General features: G+C 35.0%; 1 protein-coding gene across 1 annotated transcript in view; it reads left to right on the forward strand.

Moving 5' to 3' along the window:
• Nucleotides 1–23,559, forward strand: part of LOC145981399 (uncharacterized) — a 128,926-nt gene that overhangs the window by 49,586 nt on the left and 55,781 nt on the right. The window contains exons 8-10 of the mRNA XM_083114637.1: nt 14,544–14,691; nt 17,374–17,506; nt 23,164–23,368. Of these exons, the coding sequence (XP_082970763.1) occupies nt 14,544–14,691; nt 17,374–17,506; nt 23,164–23,368 (486 nt within the window). The remainder of the gene's footprint in view (nt 1–14,543; nt 14,692–17,373; nt 17,507–23,163; nt 23,369–23,559) is intronic.

The following is a 23,559-nucleotide window of genomic DNA, read 5'->3' on the forward strand; positions in this document are numbered from 1 at the left end:
TTTTATTAAGCATAGAATTTTGAATTGGACCCCAGGAAATATTTTACAATTTTGAGAATCTCAATTTAAATTCAGGAACAAGAGATTTGGATTTGATGTATCTGGAAATATCTTTGCATCTTGAATCAACCTGCAAACAACATTACATGTTTGGCTGGGCTGTTTCAACAGCAGTAAATATTTACCAAATGTTTCAACGTTGAAATGTATATGAAGCTGCCTATATATGCGAAAAATTGGAACAAACTTAATAGAGACGATGGGAATTTAGAAGACGGCTGGGTTAATTTCTTTAAAAAATGGGATAAAGCCGCAGTGAATAGGGACGAGATGGGCTTCCGTGTTACTCCTGAGGTTAGGAAAGCCGCCGAGGTGGAAGTCGATTTCACCTTGGATTGGTGACTCCCGAGCCCCAGTTTGGAAGGATCGAGGAGGAGAAGTTTTCTTTCTCCAGGTATGGGCCACCGTGCATTCGCCTACCCCGAGCACTGGTCGGCAGTTCGCCGACTTCAGCCTTGGACGTTCTTTTGTTTTTTATGAGTATTGCGCGGTTTTAGATGTGTAATTTACATTCTTTTTTAGAAAGTGTCCTTCATGCAACATTTTAACCTAAATCCTTAACCATCACTTTCACGACGAGGCACCATGTCAGGTGTCTGAATAACATCGTTTCAACCTGAAGAAGGAGGTAGTGTAACCTCCGAAACGTAGTACGAAAAATCTCATACTCACACACGTAAGTTGCTGATTTTTAATCTTTTAGCCTTTAGTTTATTCCTCTGGGCATGCCACTGATTGTTATTTACGTCCATATTAATCGACAATTTATTGTTGGAATTAGCAGTGTTGCAGAGGACAAACACCCCTTCCACCAATAGTTTTCCCGTAAATAATGTTTCCTTTTTTGTCTCCCCCTCCGTGTTTAATATTTTGAATGGTGCCCAAGAAAAATATCGAGTATATTATTATTAGCATCGTGAGCATTTCCTTCCTTCATTATTCTGTGTGTTCAAGATGTTTATCAGAAGGCAAAACAAGGAAAGAAAATAGCTTTTATTTTAACTGGTGGGAGCACGAAGCGGGAGCAGGACGCTTATCAACCCCCACGACCGACGGGAAGATTCAACAAGCTCAAGAGATGATTCTGACGAACAGACGGGTCACATGGCGGCAGTCGATGAGGTGGCATGCTCTCTGCAAATGAGTCATCAGTGGCGTGCCCGAGGGAAGGGGGTTGGTGGGGTGCACCAAAAATGACGTCAAATTCGGTGAATTTCGGAAAGCTTCATACTGAAACAAATGAAAGTCAGATTCGGAATGCTCACGCATATCCGCATCTATGAGGAATAAATCACCATCAGTGGCTAAATCACAGAAGATATTTCATGAATATTATATATTTTCATTTAACGACATCTTATTTTGCATGTGCAGTACGAATTTAAGTGGTATTATTTTGTAAAGATATCAAATGACATTCGTAGAATTGATTTGTATATTTTATTTTTATTATTATTATTATTATTTTAGTTTCATTAAAATGTTTTATGTGATTGTTTTTTATTATTGTCATTCTGTCTTTGTGAAGCTTCAGTGTTCTTAATTTGCATATATTAAAATTGATAATGTTAACTACGTTTCACAATTCACTGGTATTCTTCACAATTGCAAATTGCTCACTTCCACGAGAGTATGTGTGTGTGTGTGTGTGTGTGTGTGTGTGTGTATGTGTGTGTGTGTGTGTGTGTGTGTTTGTTTGTTTGTTTGTTTTTTATATTGTGTAGTAGTTGTGGTGTGTGTGTGTTTATATTGTGTTATAGTTGTGATGTGTTTGTGTGTGTCTTGTGTAGTAGTTGTGATGTGTTTGTGTGTGTCTTGTGTAGTAGTTATGCTGTCTAATGTGTTTGTGTTCGTCTTGTGTAGTAGTTCCTCCATTCATATCGGGGGTTAGGCGTAGAGCTGACAACTCTGCACTGTAAAAACACATGTCAAGAAACAGAAATATAAGGCCATGGATGTTCCCAAGGTAAAATATTCCGGAGGTAAAATAGTCCCCCGTTCGGATCTCCGGGTGGGGACTACTTTGGGAGGTCCCTGGACTAAGGATAAGATCTACGTTAGGAATAAGGATATTAAATTAGGCACCTGGAATGTTCTGAGCCTTTACCGGCCTGGGGCATTTCAGTGTACAGTTAATGAGATAGTCAAGTATAAATTAGATGTAGTAGCTGTCCAGGAAGTTAGGTGGCCAGGAGAAGGGAATTGTAAAACTAAAAATTATACTTTTTTCTATGGTGGTACTGAAAATCATAATTTTGGAACAGGCTTTTTCATAAATAATAGAATTATCGCGGCTCTTAAAACAGTAGAATTTATTAATGATAGGATATCATATGCAGTTTTACAGGGTAGGTGGTGTAAAATTATTTTAATAAACATACATGCACCAACGGAAGATAAAGATGATAATACTAAAGATGATTTTTATACAGAGTTAGAACAGGTCTTTGATAAATTTTCTCAGTATGATATGAAAATTCTGTTAGGTGACTGTAATGCACAGATTGGCAAAGAAGATACATTTAAACCCACGATTGGTAAAGAAAGTCTTCATGAATTAAGTAATGATAATGGTATAAGATTGATTACTTTTGCAACCTCAAAGAATTTAATTGTGAAAAGTACCACTTTTAAACATAAAGATATCCATAAATATACCTGGTCTTCTCCAGATGGTAAAACTCATAATCAGATAGATCATATTCTCATTGATAAGAGAAGGCATACTAGTATAATTGACGTTCGTACACATAGAGGTGCTGACTGTGCCAGTGACCATTATTTAGTAATTGCTAAATTAAGAGAAAGACTCTCGGTGATAAATCATAAGCAACAAAATCTAAAAGTTATAAAATTTGATACAGGAAAGTTTGCTGATGAAAGAATTAAGAAAGATTACCAAATTAAACTGTCAAATAGATTTGAGGTTTTGCAGGATTTAAATGATGATGAAAATATAAATGAAACAGACGTAAATAAGAATTGGGAGCACATACGTAATGCAATAGAATCAGCAGCTAAAGAAAGTATAGGATACCATAAACCAAGAAAAAGTAAGCCATGGTTTGATAATGAATGTCATAATCTAATAGAAATAAGAAATCAGGCTAGACTTAGGTGGTTAAATAACTCGGATGATACAAATCTAAGCAATTATAATAGAATAAAGCGAGAAGTTAACCGCACGTTTAGAAGTAAAAAAAGAGATTACTTGAAAAGCAAAATTAACGAAATTGAAACAAACAGCAAAAATAAAAATATCAGAGATTTATATAAAGGTGTAAATGAATTTAGAAAGGGGTGGCAACCTAAAGTAAACTTGATAAAAGATAAAGACGGTGATTTTCTAGCTGACCCAAGCGATATTCTAAATAGATGGAAGAACTACTTTAATGACCTTTTAAATGTCCATGAAGGAGATAAATCAGAAGTAAATGAAGTACACACAGCAGAACCTTTAGTTCCAGAACCAAACTTGACTGAAGTTAAAGATGCTATTAAAAGGCTAAAGAATAACAAAGCACCTGGCATTGATTTAATACCAGCTGAGTTAATTAAATATGGTGGAAATACATTAATATGTCAAATTCATAAATTAATTTGTTTAATATGGAATAAAGAAGAAATCCCTCAACAGTGGAAAGAATCCATAATTGTTCCTGTGTTTAAAAAAGGTGATAAAATGAACTGCAATAATTACCGTGGAATTTCTCTACTCTCAACAACATACAAAATATTGTCTAACATTCTTTTAACAAGACTAACCCCATATGCTAATGAAATTATAGGTGATTATCAATGTGGATTTAAACGTAACAGATCAACTACAGATCAAATTTTTCACATCAGACAGACACTTGAAAAAAAGTGGGAATATAATCAAAATGTCCATCAGCTATTCATTGATTTCAAAAAAGCATATGATTCGGTCAAAAGAGATAAATTATATAATATATTAGTAGAGTTTGGAATACCTAAGAAGCTTGTTAGTATGATAAAAATATGCACCAGTGAAACAGAAAGTAAAATTCGTGTGGGTAATAATATGTCTGACAAATTTATAATTCATGATGGGTTAAAACAAGGAGATGCATTATCTCCGTTGCTCTTTAATTTTGCCTTAGAATATGCTGTAAGGAAGGTAAAAGAAACTAAAGAAGGACTAAAATTAAATGGTGTGACTCAGTTGTTAGCATATGCAGATGATGTAGACTTACTGGGGGATGATATAAATACGATTAAGAATAATGCTAAAATATTTTTCAAAACTGCTAAAGAGATAGGTTTGGAAGTTAACAAAGAGAAAACTAAATATATGCTTACAGCCCGAAACCAAGTGTTAGGTAATAATCAAAATCTAATTATTGATAACAACTCGTTTGAACCAGTTTCCAAATTCAAATACTTAGGAGTAATATTAACAAATGAAAATTATATTAAAGAGGAAATAAAAAGTAGGCTTAATTCAGGAAATGCATGTTACTTCTCTCTTCGTAAACTTTTGTCTTCTCGTTTAATATCTAAGAAACTAAAAGTTAAAATATACAAAACAGTAATTTTGCCTGTAGTATTATATGGGTGTGAAACTTGGTCCCTTACATTGAAAGAGGAACATAAATTGAGAGTATTTGAAAATAAGATCCTTAGGAAAATATTTGGACCTAAAAGGGATGAGGAGACAGGTGAGTGGAGAAGGTTACATAATTCAGAACTACATAATTTGTATTCATGTCCAGATATTATTAGAATAATTAAATCAAGAAGACTTAGGTGGGCAGGCCATGTGGCACGAATGGGAGAGGAAAGAGGAGTTTACAGGATTCTTGTTGGGAAACCAGATGGTAAGAGACCTGTAGGAAGGCCAAGACGAAGATGGAGGGACAACGTTGAGATGGACCTAAAGGAAATCGGTAGGGATGGAAGAGAGTATATAGATCTTGCTCAAGATAGGGACAGATGGAAGGCCTGTGTTGCTGCAGCCATGAACCTTCGGGTTTAAGAAGGCTAGAGAGTTAGTTAGTTAGTTCAACGTTGAAAACAATCAGAATAATATCTTCCAGGACCTGAACATGCAAACATATTTTGAAAGAAGAAATATTGCAAGATATATAAAATCAGACCACCTGTTGGATTGTTTTAGGAAAAAATTTGAAAATCTATCAGAGTATGATTTTTTTAAAGTGCAAAATGAAACAGAGGCAAGATGGGTACTTGACAGTGATGTTGGGTTTGGGTATGTGAGCATAGAATTGGGTTCTGAATATGATGATTTTGAATCCAATACATACTGGCATAGAATTGATGCATACGTGTTGCATTGTTATTGGGGAAAATATGTTGCTTTTTTTACAAAAAGTACTTCAAGTTTAGAAAAATTTAGGTTTTACAAATTTTTCCATGATCATAGAATTTATACAAACAGCAGGTGGCCTGTTGATGACATAACATGGGACACAACAATTTCCATACTTGATGAGGCAGGAAAATTGGATGTAAATTCTGGTTTATATTTTAATGAGTTGATTATGTACCTGCTTAAAAACAATATCAATTCTGGCTCATTCAATACAAGATGGACTTAAATAATTTGAGTTTTTACACAAAATATTTTTTTTGTAGATGGAACCTCCACCAGATTATAAGTTAAGTCCATGGATTCTGTCACACCTATTCTAATACAATTAATATCACAAGTACCATTACAAGGCACGCACTGCATAAAATCATAATTCCAAGCGATGGAATGGATTCCACGATTCCATATCATACACTGCAATTGGAGCTTCAGCAGTTCGGGACTGTGCAATATATTGTCTACAAATGTAGGATTGTACGGGTTGCAAACAAAACTCCCAAAGCTTATGTATTTCAGGTTTCTTAAATTTGAAACAGAATTCAAACTGTCTGGAAGTTCATAAAAGTGAAGCCATTCTACAAGCGGGTCTATCTCAGCTTTTGCATGAGCAAGAGGTGATGTGTTTATAATATTTGTTGGTATAGAGGTTTGTTCTGAATCTTATTAATTATGAACAGCTCTGCTGCATGTTGTGATGATGAATATCTAATCCCTAAACCTAACAGAGCTGTGCAGTGATGTTGTTATTGGGAACAGGATTCAAATCCTACACAGATTTATGGATAGGAGTAATTGCCATGAAATTATATCTAGATCCCTGTGTAATAATGCTGTTATTGGGAACAGGATTCAAATCCTACACAGATACAGATTCTTGCTGAGCTTAATAGGTGATTGTCATGGAAGATCTGCTGTTATTAGGTACAAAATTCAATTACACAGACACAGATATAAATAATAATGCATACAGAACTGTGGTTTCTATAAATCTATACTCAATATCCCTATACCTGACAGCTGTGCGGTGATGCTGTTATTGGGAACAAGATTCAAATCCCACACAGAAACAGATTTTTGCTGGGCTTAGAACTATTATCGATAGGTGATTGCCATGAAATAATATCCCTATACCTGACAGAGCTGTGCAGTGATGCTGTTATTGGGAAACAATTTTAACAGAGCTGTGTTTTCCATAAATCTATACTCAATATCCCTATACCTGACAGAGCTGTGCAGTGATGCTGTTATTGGAACAGGATTCAAATATACAGATCCTTGCTAAACTTAGAACTATGCCATGAACAAAACTGTGCGGTGATATAATTATTGGGAACAAGCTTCAAATTTTGGAACTATTATGGATAGGTGATTACCATGAAGATACTCAATATTTTTGTTATTAGGTACAAGATTCAATTATACAGATACAAAAATATTTATTAACAGAGCTGTGCGGTGATGTTGTTATTGGGAACAAGCTTCAAATCTCACACAGATATAGAGCTTTGGAATTATTATAGATAAGTGATTGCCATGAAGATAGATATTCAATATTCTATTAGACACAAACACAGTATCAATAAATTTATAATATTTTTATATTTAATAGAACTGTGCTGTGATGCTGTTATTGAGAACAGGATTCAAATCATAGATAGGTGATTGCCATGAGGATAGATATTAGACACAGACACAGAAATAATATTTATCAATAAATTTATAATATCCCTATACCTGACAAAACTATGCAGTGATGCTATTATTGGGAACAAGCTTCAAATCATGGATAGGTGATTGTCATGAGGATAGATATTAGATACAGATACAGAAATAATATTTTCCATAAATCTATACTCAATATCCCTATACCTGACAGAGCTGTGCGGTGATGTTGTTATTGGGAACAGGATTCAAATCATGGATAATTGATTGTCATGAGGATAGATATTAGATACAGATACAGAAATAATATTTTCCATAAATCTATACTCAATATCCCTATACCTGACAGAGCTGTGCGGTGATGTTGTTATTGGGAACAGGATTCAAATTATGGATAGGTGATTGCCCTATACCTAACAAAGCTGTGCGGTGATATAATTATTGGGAACAGGATTCAAATCTTACACAGATACAGAGCGGAATTATTATGGATAGGTGATTGTCATGAATATAGATATTAGACACAGAGCCTTGCTGAGCTTGGAATTATTATAGATAGGTAATTGTCATAAAGAACACAGAGAATGAAATAATATCTAGTAAATAAATTTTTGTAAATCTATACTCAATATTTTTTTGACAGAGCATTGTTCCTTTATAAACGTTTCAACATACATTCCAGCAAAACTGTACCTATTAGGGTATGTATTATTCACATCTTATCCATAACATATCAGCAAGGGGTAAATAATATTTTCAAAGCAACCTACACAACACAGCTCTGTTAGAGATAGGGATTATGACAATAACAATATCAACAAGGCTTTATATCTATGTGTGAGATTTGTACCTATATAATTTGGATGTGTTTCTGTATTTTTCAAGCTCTGCTGTTACAAACACTTCCCTGCATACATACTCTGCAACATATGGGCCATCACTATAATAATATTTGCCACATGTTCTGTGATCTGTAATCTTGTAATAATTATTCCTGTCGGTGATACAAACATTGTCACAAATTTCCTGTCTTGAGGAAATATCAAAAAGGCTTATTCTTCACAAACAAATCTCATCTAACAATTCCATAACAATTCCATGCTCAGCTCTGTGTCTGTGTGGGGATTTGTACCTAATAACATCAAAACAACACAGCTCTGTTAGAGACGGAATATTCAATTCTTCACAATTCCATAACAGTTTCATGCTCAGCTCTGTGTCTGTGTAGAGCAAAACAGCACAGCTCTGTTAGAGATAGGGATATCAAGTATAAATTTAAAAATTATTTCATTCTTCACAAACAAATCTCATCTAACAGTTTCATAACCGCTCCATGCTCAGCTCTGTGTCTGTGTGAGGCAAGCACAGCTCTGTTACATGATAGGAATATTAAGTATAGATTTAAATTTCATTCTTCACAAACAAATCTCATCTAACAGTTCCATGTTCAGCTCTGTGTCTGTGTGAGGCAAGCACAGCTCTGTTAAATATAGGAATATTAAGTATAGATTTAAATTTTATTCTTCACAAACAAATCTCATCTAACAATTCCATAACAGTTCCATGCTCAGCTCTGTGTCTGTGTGGGATTTGTACAGCAACATAGCTTTGTTAGAGACAGAGTAGATGGGTATAAATATTATTTCATTCAATTCTTCACCTCCATATCCATAACAGCTCTGTGAAATTTATTCTTCACATCTAACAATTCCCATAACAGTTTCATGCTCAGCAAGGCTCTGTGTCTGTGTAGATAGGGATATTAATATTTTTTTCCTTCATAACAGTTCCTGTGTCTGTGTGGGATTTGTACAGAGCACAGCTCTGAGATAGGGACTAACAGTTAGGGTATAATTAATTCTTCACATCTATTGAGTGTCTAGATGTTATTTCATCCCTATGCCATGACAGTTTCAATTCTGTATTTGTATGGAATTTAAAACTTGTCTGAAAAGTGGCAATCAATGCCTATTGTTTCTATATAAACGTTTCAACATATGTTCAACATAATTTAAAACTTGTCTGAAAAGTGGCAATCAATGCCTATTGTTTCTATATAAACGTTTCAACATATGTTGAACATATGTTGAAACGTTTATATAGAAACAATAGGCATTGATTGCCACTTTTCAGACAAGTTTTAAATTATGTTGAACATATGTTGAAACGTTTATATAGAAACAATAGGCATTGATTGCCACTTTTCAGACAAGTTTTAAATTCCATACAAATACAGAATTGAAACTGTCATGGCATAGGGATGAAATAACATCTAGACACTCAATAGATGTGAAGAATTAATTATACCCTAACTGTTAGTCCCTATCTCAGAGCTGTGCTCTGTACAAATCCCACACAGACACAGGAACTGTTATGAAGGAAAAAAATATTAATATCCCTATCTACACAGACACAGAGCCTTGCTGAGCATGAAACTGTTATGGGAATTGTTAGATGTGAAGAATAAATTTCACAGAGCTGTTATGGATATGGAGGTGAAGAATTGAATGAAATAATATTTATACCCATCTACTCTGTCTCTAACAAAGCTATGTTGCTGTACAAATCCCACACAGACACAGAGCTGAGCATGGAACTGTTATGGAATTGTTAGATGAGATTTGTTTGTGAAGAATAAAATTTAAATCTATACTTAATATTCCTATATTTAACAGAGCTGTGCTTGCCTCACACAGACACAGAGCTGAACATGGAACTGTTAGATGAGATTTGTTTGTGAAGAATGAAATTTAAATCTATACTTAATATTCCTATCATGTAACAGAGCTGTGCTTGCCTCACACAGACACAGAGCTGAGCATGGAGCGGTTATGAAACTGTTAGATGAGATTTGTTTGTGAAGAATGAAATAATTTTTAAATTTATACTTGATATCCCTATCTCTAACAGAGCTGTGCTGTTTTGCTCTACACAGACACAGAGCTGAGCATGAAACTGTTATGGAATTGTGAAGAATTGAATATTCCGTCTCTAACAGAGCTGTGTTGTTTTGATGTTATTAGGTACAAATCCCCACACAGACACAGAGCTGAGCATGGAATTGTTATGGAATTGTTAGATGAGATTTGTTTGTGAAGAATAAGCCTTTTTGATATTTCCTCAAGACAGGAAATTTGTGACAATGTTTGTATCACCGACAGGAATAATTATTACAAGATTACAGATCACAGAACATGTGGCAAATATTATTATAGTGATGGCCCATATGTTGCAGAGTATGTATGCAGGGAAGTGTTTGTAACAGCAGAGCTTGAAAAATACAGAAACACATCCAAATTATATAGGTACAAATCTCACACATAGATATAAAGCCTTGTTGATATTGTTATTGTCATAATCCCTATCTCTAACAGAGCTGTGTTGTGTAGGTTGCTTTGAAAATATTATTTACCCCTTGCTGATATGTTATGGATAAGATGTGAATAATACATACCCTAATAGGTACAGTTTTGCTGGAATGTATGTTGAAACGTTTATAAAGGAACAATGCTCTGTCAAAAAAATATTGAGTATAGATTTACAAAAATTTATTTACTAGATATTATTTCATTCTCTGTGTTCTTTATGACAATTACCTATCTATAATAATTCCAAGCTCAGCAAGGCTCTGTGTCTAATATCTATATTCATGACAATCACCTATCCATAATAATTCCGCTCTGTATCTGTGTAAGATTTGAATCCTGTTCCCAATAATTATATCACCGCACAGCTTTGTTAGGTATAGGGCAATCACCTATCCATAATTTGAATCCTGTTCCCAATAACAACATCACCGCACAGCTCTGTCAGGTATAGGGATATTGAGTATAGATTTATGGAAAATATTATTTCTGTATCTGTATCTAATATCTATCCTCATGACAATCAATTATCCATGATTTGAATCCTGTTCCCAATAACAACATCACCGCACAGCTCTGTCAGGTATAGGGATATTGAGTATAGATTTATGGAAAATATTATTTCTGTATCTGTATCTAATATCTATCCTCATGACAATCACCTATCCATGATTTGAAGCTTGTTCCCAATAATAGCATCACTGCATAGTTTTGTCAGGTATAGGGATATTATAAATTTATTGATAAATATTATTTCTGTGTCTGTGTCTAATATCTATCCTCATGGCAATCACCTATCTATGATTTGAATCCTGTTCTCAATAACAGCATCACAGCACAGTTCTATTAAATATAAAAATATTATAAATTTATTGATACTGTGTTTGTGTCTAATAGAATATTGAATATCTATCTTCATGGCAATCACTTATCTATAATAATTCCAAAGCTCTATATCTGTGTGAGATTTGAAGCTTGTTCCCAATAACAACATCACCGCACAGCTCTGTTAATAAATATTTTTGTATCTGTATAATTGAATCTTGTACCTAATAACAAAAATATTGAGTATCTTCATGGTAATCACCTATCCATAATAGTTCCAAAATTTGAAGCTTGTTCCCAATAATTATATCACCGCACAGTTTTGTTCATGGCATAGTTCTAAGTTTAGCAAGGATCTGTATATTTGAATCCTGTTCCAATAACAGCATCACTGCACAGCTCTGTCAGGTATAGGGATATTGAGTATAGATTTATGGAAAACACAGCTCTGTTAAAATTGTTTCCCAATAACAGCATCACTGCACAGCTCTGTCAGGTATAGGGATATTATTTCATGGCAATCACCTATCGATAATAGTTCTAAGCCCAGCAAAAATCTGTTTCTGTGTGGGATTTGAATCTTGTTCCCAATAACAGCATCACCGCACAGCTGTCAGGTATAGGGATATTGAGTATAGATTTATAGAAACCACAGTTCTGTATGCATTATTATTTATATCTGTGTCTGTGTAATTGAATTTTGTACCTAATAACAGCAGATCTTCCATGACAATCACCTATTAAGCTCAGCAAGAATCTGTATCTGTGTAGGATTTGAATCCTGTTCCCAATAACAGCATTATTACACAGGGATCTAGATATAATTTCATGGCAATCACTCCTATCCATAAATCTGTGTAGGATTTGAATCCTGTTCCCAATAACAACATCACTGCACAGCTCTGTTAGGTTTAGGGATTAGATATTCATCATCACAACATGCAGCAGAGCTGTTCATAATTAATAAGATTCAGAACAAACCTCTATACCAACAAATATTATAAACACATCACCTCTTGCTCATGCAAAAGCTGAGATAGACCCGCTTGTAGAATGGCTTCACTTTTATGAACTTCCAGACAGTTTGAATTCTGTTTCAAATTTAAGAAACCTGAAATACATAAGCTTTGGGAGTTTTGTTTGCAACCCGTACAATCCTACATTTGTAGACAATATATTGCACAGTCCCGAACTGCTGAAGCTCCAATTGCAGTGTATGATATGGAATCGTGGAATCCATTCCATCGCTTGGAATTATGATTTTATGCAGTGCGTGCCTTGTAATGGTACTTGTGATATTAATTGTATTAGAATAGGTGTGACAGAATCCATGGACTTAACTTATAATCTGGTGGAGGTTCCATCTACAAAAAAAATATTTTGTGTAAAAACTCAAATTATTTAAGTCCATCTTGTATTGAATGAGCCAGAATTGATATTGTTTTTAAGCAGGTACATAATCAACTCATTAAAATATAAACCAGAATTTACATCCAATTTTCCTGCCTCATCAAGTATGGAAATTGTTGTGTCCCATGTTATGTCATCAACAGGCCACCTGCTGTTTGTATAAATTCTATGATCATGGAAAAATTTGTAAAACCTAAATTTTTCTAAACTTGAAGTACTTTTTGTAAAAAAAGCAACATATTTTCCCCAATAACAATGCAACACGTATGCATCAATTCTATGCCAGTATGTATTGGATTCAAAATCATCATATTCAGAACCCAATTCTATGCTCACATACCCAAACCCAACATCACTGTCAAGTACCCATCTTGCCTCTGTTTCATTTTGCACTTTAAAAAAATCATACTCTGATAGATTTTCAAATTTTTTCCTAAAACAATCCAACAGGTGGTCTGATTTTATATATCTTGCAATATTTCTTCTTTCAAAATATGTTTGCATGTTCAGGTCCTGGAAGATATTATTCTGATTGTTTTCAACGTTGAAACATTTGGTAAATATTTACTGCTGTTGAAACAGCCCAGCCAAACATGTAATGTTGTTTGCAGGTTGATTCAAGATGCAAAGATATTTCCAGATACATCAAATCCAAATCTCTTGTTCCTGAATTTAAATTGAGATTCTCAAAATTGTAAAATATTTCCTGGGGTCCAATTCAAAATTCTATGCTTAATAAAAAATATCAGTTGGGTTCAGCAGTGTGCTTTGTATATTTTGTGTGTGTATATATGTATGTGTGTTAATATTTTTGGCTTTGGTATTTATATAAAATTTCTTGGGGTTCAAATCAAAACTCTATACTGGATAATAATTTGTTGCAAAAACATGATGCAATATAAATAAACCAGAAATAGGCCACAACTTGGCCACAAGTGGACCGGAAGTAGGCAAACCGGAAGTGGACCGGAAGTAGGCAAACCGGAAGTGGACCGGAAGTAGGCAAACCGGAAGTAAACCGGAAGTGGACCGGAAGTAAACCGGAAGTAAACCGGAAGTGAACCGGAAGTGGACCGGAAGTAGACCGGAAGTGGACCGGAAGTAGACCGGAAGTGGACCGGAAGTGAACCGGAAGTGGATATGCGTGGGTGGGTGTGGGTGGGTGTAGGTGTGTGTGGGTGTAGGTGTGGGTTTTATAAGCATCTTGGCTTAATTTTAAGTGTGGTCAAAAAAAATATCAAGAGGGGCATATTTTTGACAAGTTTATGGACAACAATCTCACAGAAGTGTCTTTTTGTAAGTATAGACAAGGGGGCTCTTCCTTTCCGAAAAAGCTCTTCCTTTCCGAAAAATTCTTGAGGGCATTTTTACAAAAATCTTGGATTAGGCAAGAGTTCCACACTTGAGCAAAAAGCTCATATGGGCATGTTGAGCAAGTTTTAAGTATAGCAAAGCTGTTTGAGGGGAGCTCTTCCTTTCCGGTCCTGTCCGTAGTATCAAACACACTACTTACATGAACAGAGTTGCCAATTATTACAATGGATATAAGATAAAATTTGCTCGTGATTGTGCTTAGGTGCCTTACTAGTAGATGATTTCTTATTTTCTTTTTAAACTGCTTATGACTGTAGTTCATGGGGGAAAAAATCAAGCATACCTATTTGTGCGACATTCGCTGAGGATATTGGAAAGAGCAAACTTTACTATTTTTTGGACTGAGAATTTGCTCTTAAAAATATGGTCTACATTACTTACATTTCATTTCATTTGTTTTTATAGGAAAGATAGGCTGATTTCCACTATTATTGTTGAATTTAGCTGTTTACCTGTACGTTACCTATATAATGTATATATCTTTCTTCCAGATGTTTACAGACAGGTTCTCCGCAGTAGCTTTGGACAGGGCAGTACGCCTCCACTCGTCCGCGAAAACCGCCCCTGTCTACCTCTACCACCTCACTCACAGGGGTGCACAAAGTGCTGCCGACGTGCTAGGAGCAACTGAAGATTTGGGTAAGATTTCTTTCTCGTTTATTCTTGAAAAGGATTCTTCACTGTTGGTTATTTCATATCAAATCTACAGACTTTTGGACTCCGTGCTCTCCTATTTTCACGGTAATTTTGAAATTGAAACAGTCCATGGAGTGAACCAAAACTAACAATTTCTTTGTTTTGTACGTTGTTATTGATGGTTGAAAAATCATAAAACGCCAGATTTTCCAATCATTTTTAGAAATAACATACAGAGATGAGACTACTGTCATTTTAAAGCTCTTAGTATGAAATACAATAAATCTTTTTTGTATTTTTCAAAAGTTCAAAAATATTTCATTCTTGGCAACTCAAAAACACCCCTTCTAATAAAAAAAAAATATATGCTTGTGTTCACATGTTGTCGGAATTATATTCCATAGCTTCCTAATTGGTTTTAATGAACCCTTATCTTATCCGTTATGCTCATAACTAGACCCTGGATTTTTATGTAATATCAAAGTGCAAAATATGTACATAAATATGTAACAATAACTGATAAAATATGTACCCAAAGGATATGTAGCTAAATATGTAGTATCAAAGAATATGTAATATTAATAACATAAGAATATCCAAGCAATTCCAAGAGTTATGCTAGATATTTATTTTATTTGAACATATTCAACATAATTTTAAGGATATAAGGGTTTAAATTAAAATTTGTATCAAATTTATAAACTCTAAAAAGCACAGCAACGTGTACATATTTAAGGAACAAATTTTGTTAACTATTAATTACTTTTCACATTGCAAATTATTGTATAATACAGGGTGATCCAAATTGATGGAACACATTTCAAATGCACATTTCTAGAAATAGAACAAGCACATTTATTATGCTCTATGTGCAATACATAATCAAGGTACAGAAGTTTACAGCACTGTTCATTATTTGAATAAAACATCCAGTAGATGGCACCATCTTGAGGAGAAAATTCTTAGGATCTCAAAGTCACTATGGCGCAGAAAATCGGCAGGAATGGTCTCTATCTCCTTCCAGATGTTTCCCCTTGAGGTCAGCAGTTGTTTCCTGTCTTTTATGTAACCCTACAGGAAGTAGTCCTGTGGGGTTATATCTGGCGATCTGGATGGCCAATTGATATCACCGAATCTGCAAATGAGACGACCAGGGAAATAGTATCGAAAGGTTCTCATTGCAACTATTCCTGTATGACTAGTGGCATCAACGTGTTGCACTCACATTTGTTGAAGAAGAAGGGAACGAAAAACGAACGTGATTAACATGACGTAGCGCTCAGCTGCGACTGTTACGGATGGGATATTGCTCGAGTGTATTCGTCTAACGTAAAATGTTCTCTACACTACGTGACGTTCGAGATTGACTAGATGAAGGTTTCTTGTTGGCATTAGCTGTCTACGGGCGTCTTTCACAGCAAAGAGGACCATCTTCTGAGATGATGCTTCACGCTTCTTGAAATGTTGTCTGAATGGCCTTTGATGGAGTTTCCACTAGTGAGGAACGCTTCCACATCATAAGCAATTTCAAGCGGAGTCCGCAGCACTATAATTCATTAGAACAACAAAATGAAAATGTAATTAATATAAACTCCCAAGCCCAGGCTTCCAAGTACAATGCATTTGAAAAATATTAGAATTTTCCTACTGTCTGAGAATACAAAATAAAATGTGTCTCATTAATATGGATCACCCTGTATGTAAATATGTAAGAGAGGTCTTTGTAACTTTCGAAACAAATTGTAAAAAAAGGCGTCTACAGAAAAAATAATCGAATGAAAATACATAGCAACTTTTGTACTTTTTGTACAAGGGAACTCGCTACGTACAGGAAAGTAGCTTTCTTGTCCTCCGATGTGAAGTGTCTAGGTGCTTTGACTAAACTTGAAAGCGAAACGTATATATGTAACCAGAAGGGGCGGGGGGATAAACTCTAGCATCTTTCGATAAATAACAGTTCCCGTTTTTTTGTGTGTGTCTTCAGCCTGTCTTTCGACTTGGCAGTCAATTTTAGGTGACTGTAAGAATTAAGCATCTCATTGATTAGAAATATGACATCACATGAGCTACAAATTTTCTTCATCATGTTTCAGAGATCGAAAATATAGGAAAAAGGATCAAGATAGAAAACAAGTACCGAAATATATTGTATTATGTAAAGTAAATTAGCAAATATGTAAAATATGTAATATCCTGGCAACTATGTGAAAATATGTAACATAAAACTTCATATAAAGTGGACTTAAAACAACAATAGAAGACTAAAAGTGGTAAACGCTGTAAGTGCCACAATAATTCAAACACCGTTTTCCACGTTAAACTGTGAAATGTGCCATGCTTTATAATGTGGCAAACTTGAAAAGTGGCTGATAGCCCTCTACGTAGTTCAAAGGGCATGTAAAAAGGTCACTAGTGTGCACGTTCTTACGGGCTGATGTGCGGAACCATGCGATTTCCCAACACTTTCGCTTTTGGCACTTACAACGTTTACCACTTTTAGTCCTCAATTCAATTTAATACATTAAGCAAAAATCATGTTTGTTATATAATTCGTTGACATTTTCGTGTTCAAGGTATGTGTCTAGAAAGGAATAGAATATGTAATTGCATACAAATCAGGGCTCTACTCATAAGAAGAGCAGGTTGTTTCATCTGACGAGTTGCAACGTTCCTTTCTGCTTCCAGGCGTGTCCCACTGCGATGATCTCCAGTACCTCTTCAACATCTCCGCCTACTTCCAGCATCCGGTCAGTGAAGACGAGGACCAGCGGATAATAGACAAGATGGTCTCTATGTGGACAAACTTCGCCAGAACCGGGTGAGCATTCCAGCAAGCTTTAATATAGAGCAGGGCTCGAAATCCTTGGGGGGACAAGGGGGATTTCCCCTCCAACCAACAATCTTAGCCTCAAGAATGATTGATTGATTTGCTTTATTTTACTTCGCTTTTTGTGCCACTTGTGGGTAATTTGCGAAAATGGGGGTGAGTGATGACATGATGGACACTCACAAACATCCATGCCCAGGACGGAATTCGAACCTGGGACCCCTGGTGTCGTAGCTGGATGTGATAATCACTCCGCTACGGGGACCGGCTAAAAGTGAAGCGAGAATGCAATACAAATATAATAATGATACTCAATTGATTTACATTATTAGAAAGCAAAACTGAACAAACACTTATACATAATAAACTATTTCAACTTTTTTTGTAATTTATTGACATCTTTAACCAGTTATTAAAGGAATTATAAATATCTTTTAAAAATATAAAATTAATTCCTCTATACATTTTTAAAAATTTAGTAATTTACTTTCATATCTAATAACATCATATAATTTTCATATCCATCTATCTATATATATAAAAATGGATGTATGTGTGTGGATGTGTGTGTTTGTTTGTTCCAGCATAACGCCTGGAGCAATTTCAACCGAACTCAGTACACGTATCTCTTGCAATCTGGAACGAAATACTGTGGGGGTACGACACCTCTCGCAACCCTAGAGGTGAGGGTGGGAAGGGGGTGACATGTAAAACGACCGATATTAGTGTGGAATCCATAGTTTTCGGGGTAGCTAAGATGAATAGTGACTCTCCCAATGCCGTTCAACTCCAAGTTCATTACACTATAGTTAACTAACTAACTAACTAACTCTCTAGCCTTCTTAAACCCGAAGGTTCATGGCTGCAGCAACACAGGCCTTCCATGTTTCCCTATTTTGAGCAAGTTCTATATACTCTTTTCCATCCCTACCGATTTCCCTTAGGTCCATCTCAACGTTGTCCCTCCATCTTCGTCTTGGCCTTCCTACAGGTCTCTTACCATCAGGTTTCCCAACAAGAATCCTGTAAACTCCTCGTTCCTCTCCCATTCGTGCCACATGGCCTGCCCACCTAAGTCTTCTTGATTTAATTATTCTAATAATATCTGGACATGAATACAAATTATGTAGTTCTAAATTATGTAACCTTCTCCACTCACCTGTCTCCTCATCCCTTTTAGGTCCAAATATTTTCCTAAGGATCTTATTTTCAAATACTCTCAATTTATGTTCCTCTTTCAATGTAAGGGACCAAGTTTCACATGCATATAATACTACAGGCAAAATTACTGTTTTGTATATTTTAACTTTCAGTTTTTTAGATATTAAACGAGAAGACAAAAGTTTATGAAGAGAGAAGTAACATGCATTTCCTGAATTAAGCCTACTTTTTATTTCCTCTTTAATATAATTTTCATTTGTTAATATTACTCCTAAGTATTTGAATTTGGAAACTGGTTCAAACGAGTTGTTATCGTTAATTAGATTTTGATTATTACCTAACACTTGGTTTCGGCCTGTAAGCATATATTTAGTTTTCTCTTTGTTAACTTCCAAACCTATCTCTTTAGCAGTTTTGAAAAATATTTTAGCATTATTCTTAATTGTATTCACATCATCCCCCAGTAAGTCTACATCATCTGCATATGCTAACAACTGAGTCACACCATTTAATTTTAGTCCTTCTTTAGTTTCTTTTACCTTCCTAACAGCATATTCTAAGGCAAAATTAAAGAGCAATGGAGATAATGCATCTCCTTGTTTTAACCCATCATGAATTGTAAATTTGTCAGACATATTAATACCCACACGAATTTTACTTTCTGTTTCACTGGTGCATACTTTTATCATACTAACAAGCTTCTTAGGTATTCCAAACTCAACTAATATATTATATAGTTTATCTCTTTTGACTGAATCATAAGCTTTTTTGAAATCAATGAATAGCTGATGGACATTTTGATTATATTCCCACTTTTTTTCAAGTGTCTGTCTGATGTGAAAAATTTGATCTGTAGTTGATCTGTTACGTTTAAATCCACATTGATAATCACCTATAATTTCATTAGCATATGGGGTTAGTCTTGTTAAAAGAATGTTAGATAATATTTTATATGTTGTTGAGAGTAGAGAAATTCCACGGTAATTATTGCAGTTCATTTTATCACCTTTTTTAAACACAGGAACAATTATGGATTCTTTCCACTGTTGAGGGATTTCTTCTTTATTCCATATTAAACAGATTAATTTATGAATTTGATACATTAATGAATTTCCACCATATTTAATTAACTCAGCTGGTATTAAATCAATGCCAGGTGCTTTGTTATTCTTTAGCCTTTTAATAGCATCTTTAACTTCAGTCAAGTTGGGTTCTGGAACTAAAGGTTCTGCTGTGTGTACTTCATTCACTTCTGATTTATCTCCTACATGGACATTTAAAAGGTCATTAAAGTAGTTCTTCCATCTATTTAGAATATCACTTGGGTCAGCTAGAAAATCACCGTCTTTATCTTTTATCAAGTTTACTTTAGGTTGCCACCCCTTTCTAAATTCATTTACACCTTTATATAAATCTCTGATATTTTTATTTTTGCTGTTTGTTTCAATTTCGTTAATTTTGGTTTTCAAGTAATCTCTTTTTTTACTTCTAAACGTGCGGTTAACTTCTCTCTTTATTCTATTATAATTGTTTAGATTTGTATAATCAGAGTTATTTAACCACCTAAGTCTAGCCTGATTTCTTATTTCTATTAGATTATGACATTCATTATCAAACCATGGCTTACTTTTTCTCGGTTTATGGTATCCTATACTTTCTTTAGCTGCTGATTCTATTGCATTACGTATGTGCTCCCAATTCTTATTTACGTCTGTTTCATTTATATTTTCATCATCATTTAAATCCTGCAAAACATCAAATCTATTTGACAGTTTAATTTGGTAATCTTTCTTAATTCTTTCATCAGTAAACTTTCCTGTATCAAATTTTAGAACTTTTAGATTTTGTTGCTTATGATTTATCACTGAGAGTCTTTCTCTTAATTTAGCAATTACTAAATAATGGTCACTAGCACAGTCAGCACCTCTATGTGTACGAACGTCAATTATACTAGTATGCCTTCTCTTATCAATGAGAATATGATCTATCTGATTGTGAGTTTTACCATCTGGAGAAGACCAGGTATATTTATGGATATCTTTATGTTTAAAAGTGGTACTTTTCACAATTAAATTCTTTGAGGTTGCAAAAGTAATCAATCTTATACCATTATCATTACTTAATTCATGAAGACTTTCTTTACCAATCGTGGGTTTAAATGTCTCTTCTTTGCCAATTTGTGCATTACAGTCACCTAACAGAATTTTCATATCATACTGAGAAAATTTATCAAAGACCTGTTCTAACTCTGTATAAAAATCATCTTTAGTATTATCATCTTTATCTTCCGTTGGTGCATGTATGTTTATTAAAATAATTTTACACCACCTACCATGTAAAACTGCATATGATATCCTATCATTAATAAATTCTACTGTTTTAAGAGCCGATATAATTCTATTATTTATGAAAAAGCCTGTTCCAAAATTATGATTTTCAGTACCACCATAGAAAAAAGTATAATTTCTAGTTTTACAATTCCCTTCTCCTGGCCACCTAACTTCCTGGACAGCTACTACATCTAATTTATACTTAACTATCTCATTAACTGTACACTGAAATGCCCCAGGCCGGTAAAGGCTCAGAACATTCCAGGTGCCTAATTTAATATCCTTCTTCCTAACGTAGATCTTATCCTTAGTCCAGAGACCTCCCAAAGTAGTCCCCACACGGAGATCCGAACGGGGGACTATTTTACCTCCGGAATATTTTACCTTGGGAACATCCATGGCCTTATATTGTTGTTTCTTGACATGTGTTTTTACAGTGCAGAGTTGTCAGCTCTACGCCTAACCCCCAATATGAATGGAGGAACTACTACACAAGACGAACACAAACACATTAGACAGCACAACTACTACACAAGACACACACAAACACATCACAACTACAACAAAATATAAACACAAACACACCACACTACACTATAGTTAGAATTCATTATTTTCCTGACTAATAGAAGATTGGGATAAATATATACCCGGGCAATCAGCTACTAGTATATGTATAATTGTGAGTGTGTAGACTACGATCTCCCCCACCAATCTTCAGATTTCAAACTCTGATATAGGGCATCCCTTTCCTGCATTGTGGATCCATTATACGCTTTCTTGGGGCAATTACTCGAACTGGAACTATTATTTAATAACAAGACTTCCCACAACATAACATATTTACTGTATTTGCTGACTCTATCAGGCTTCTATGGCTGAAGTTAGGCAACATGCACGTACCTTAGATGGCCCTCCCACTTCCTGCATACTGCTGTACAATCACATACTTCACGAACCAACTATCTGCCTCGACCCATCCCTGCAGATCAGTGGCGTATTCTGAAAATTTGACCTGGTTTGGTGCAACAACTTTTATAAATACAGTTGAATACAGACGTGTGTCAAGGTGTATAGAAAATAATACTTGTAATTGAGAATTCCTTACAAATCAGATTTAGATACCATGCCATATCATTACTAAAATACTATAATTGTATCTATTTTGAGGAACAAGATGAACGTAATACAGTTATTTCTGTCATAAAGTAGTAAATTAATGAATCTAAAAGTTTGATTCTTAAATACATTACATTTCATACGTTATTAGTGAACACTTTGGTTGTGAAATACTACAGTACACACTGTAGTTTTATAGTTTTATTACCCAATTTTTAAAAATAGTCTAAAGTAGCATTTCATTTACTAATGACTATGCAAATATATAAGTGTTGCCGAAATCTGCAGATATTTCAGTTTTAGTTATACGAGATTACAAGATTACAAGATTAGCGTCCACTTCCCGTATAAATTTTACTTTCTGATCAAGCGGTAACTCTTCCTCTCTCTGTAATCCATGACTGAGCAGTAGCAACTTCTGTGACATTGTTGTAGCTTGGTTACGTACAAATCAACTGTACTCATGACAATTAGTACAACACCGAATTACGTAGAAAAGCATTACAAACAAACAAGGTTTAATTAAGACATTTATAAATTAAATTCTGCCGGGACCTACAGTAATTTACGTATAAAACAGAATAACGTAGAACTGACTTACGTGTAAAGCAGTCTCAATTGTATATAATTATTATTATTATACACCCCTATCTATATAAATTAGATGAAATAGGAATAAAAACACCAATGCAGGCATGCAAGTAAAACAAAAGAAGATGTCCGACAACTTCATATTTTTTCAGCAATTTATGTACTTTTCGTAAAATTTCCCTTTTTCTACTTAAATTAGATCTGTATATCCATTCCCCAAGGGAAAATTAGCTTCACGTAGCAATACTGCCTCTGCCAAGCGTGGCACAGAAAGTAGGAAGGAACAAACAGTTGTTTGCAGCAGTGGAACTGGTCGCGAGTTTCTAAATAGCCACTCGTCACTTTCACTTTCAAAAATCCTATTCATAAACAAACATTAACTGAAAACTCATCAAAAACAGATGTCATGGCGTTTTCTGAACACAATACGAATTGTCTTCTCCACAGGAACCCGACGCCTGACGTCAAGGAACTGAACGTGACGTGGAACTCCCTGGAGGTGTCGGAGGACCAAGCCCTGACCTTCCTCAAGATAGACAAGTCTCTCCAGATGAGCTCCTACCTTCGAGGCGCTGGGGTCCGCTTCTGGAACTCCCTCCCGGTGAACGAGAGGCAGTGGCGACTGTCGGAGACGCACGAGAGGGACGAACTCTGATTCTTTGTGTACGGCAATAAACTCTTATACTCGAGAACACCTTTCATTCCTATCCTACCTGCCTCATACTCTGTTGCTTCACAGAACTAAAGGTTCTTGGGACTGTCACTGGAATCTAGCTACGTTTCTTTTGTGCAATCGTTCAGGTATGAACAGATGTGAGTCGCAGTTGTCGTGCCTGTAGGACA

Source organism: Lepisma saccharinum, chromosome 29 (genome assembly GCF_977018435.1).
Source record: "Lepisma saccharinum chromosome 29, izLepSacc3.1, whole genome shotgun sequence".
In the NCBI taxonomy this organism is placed as follows: domain Eukaryota; kingdom Metazoa; phylum Arthropoda; class Insecta; order Zygentoma; family Lepismatidae; genus Lepisma; species Lepisma saccharinum.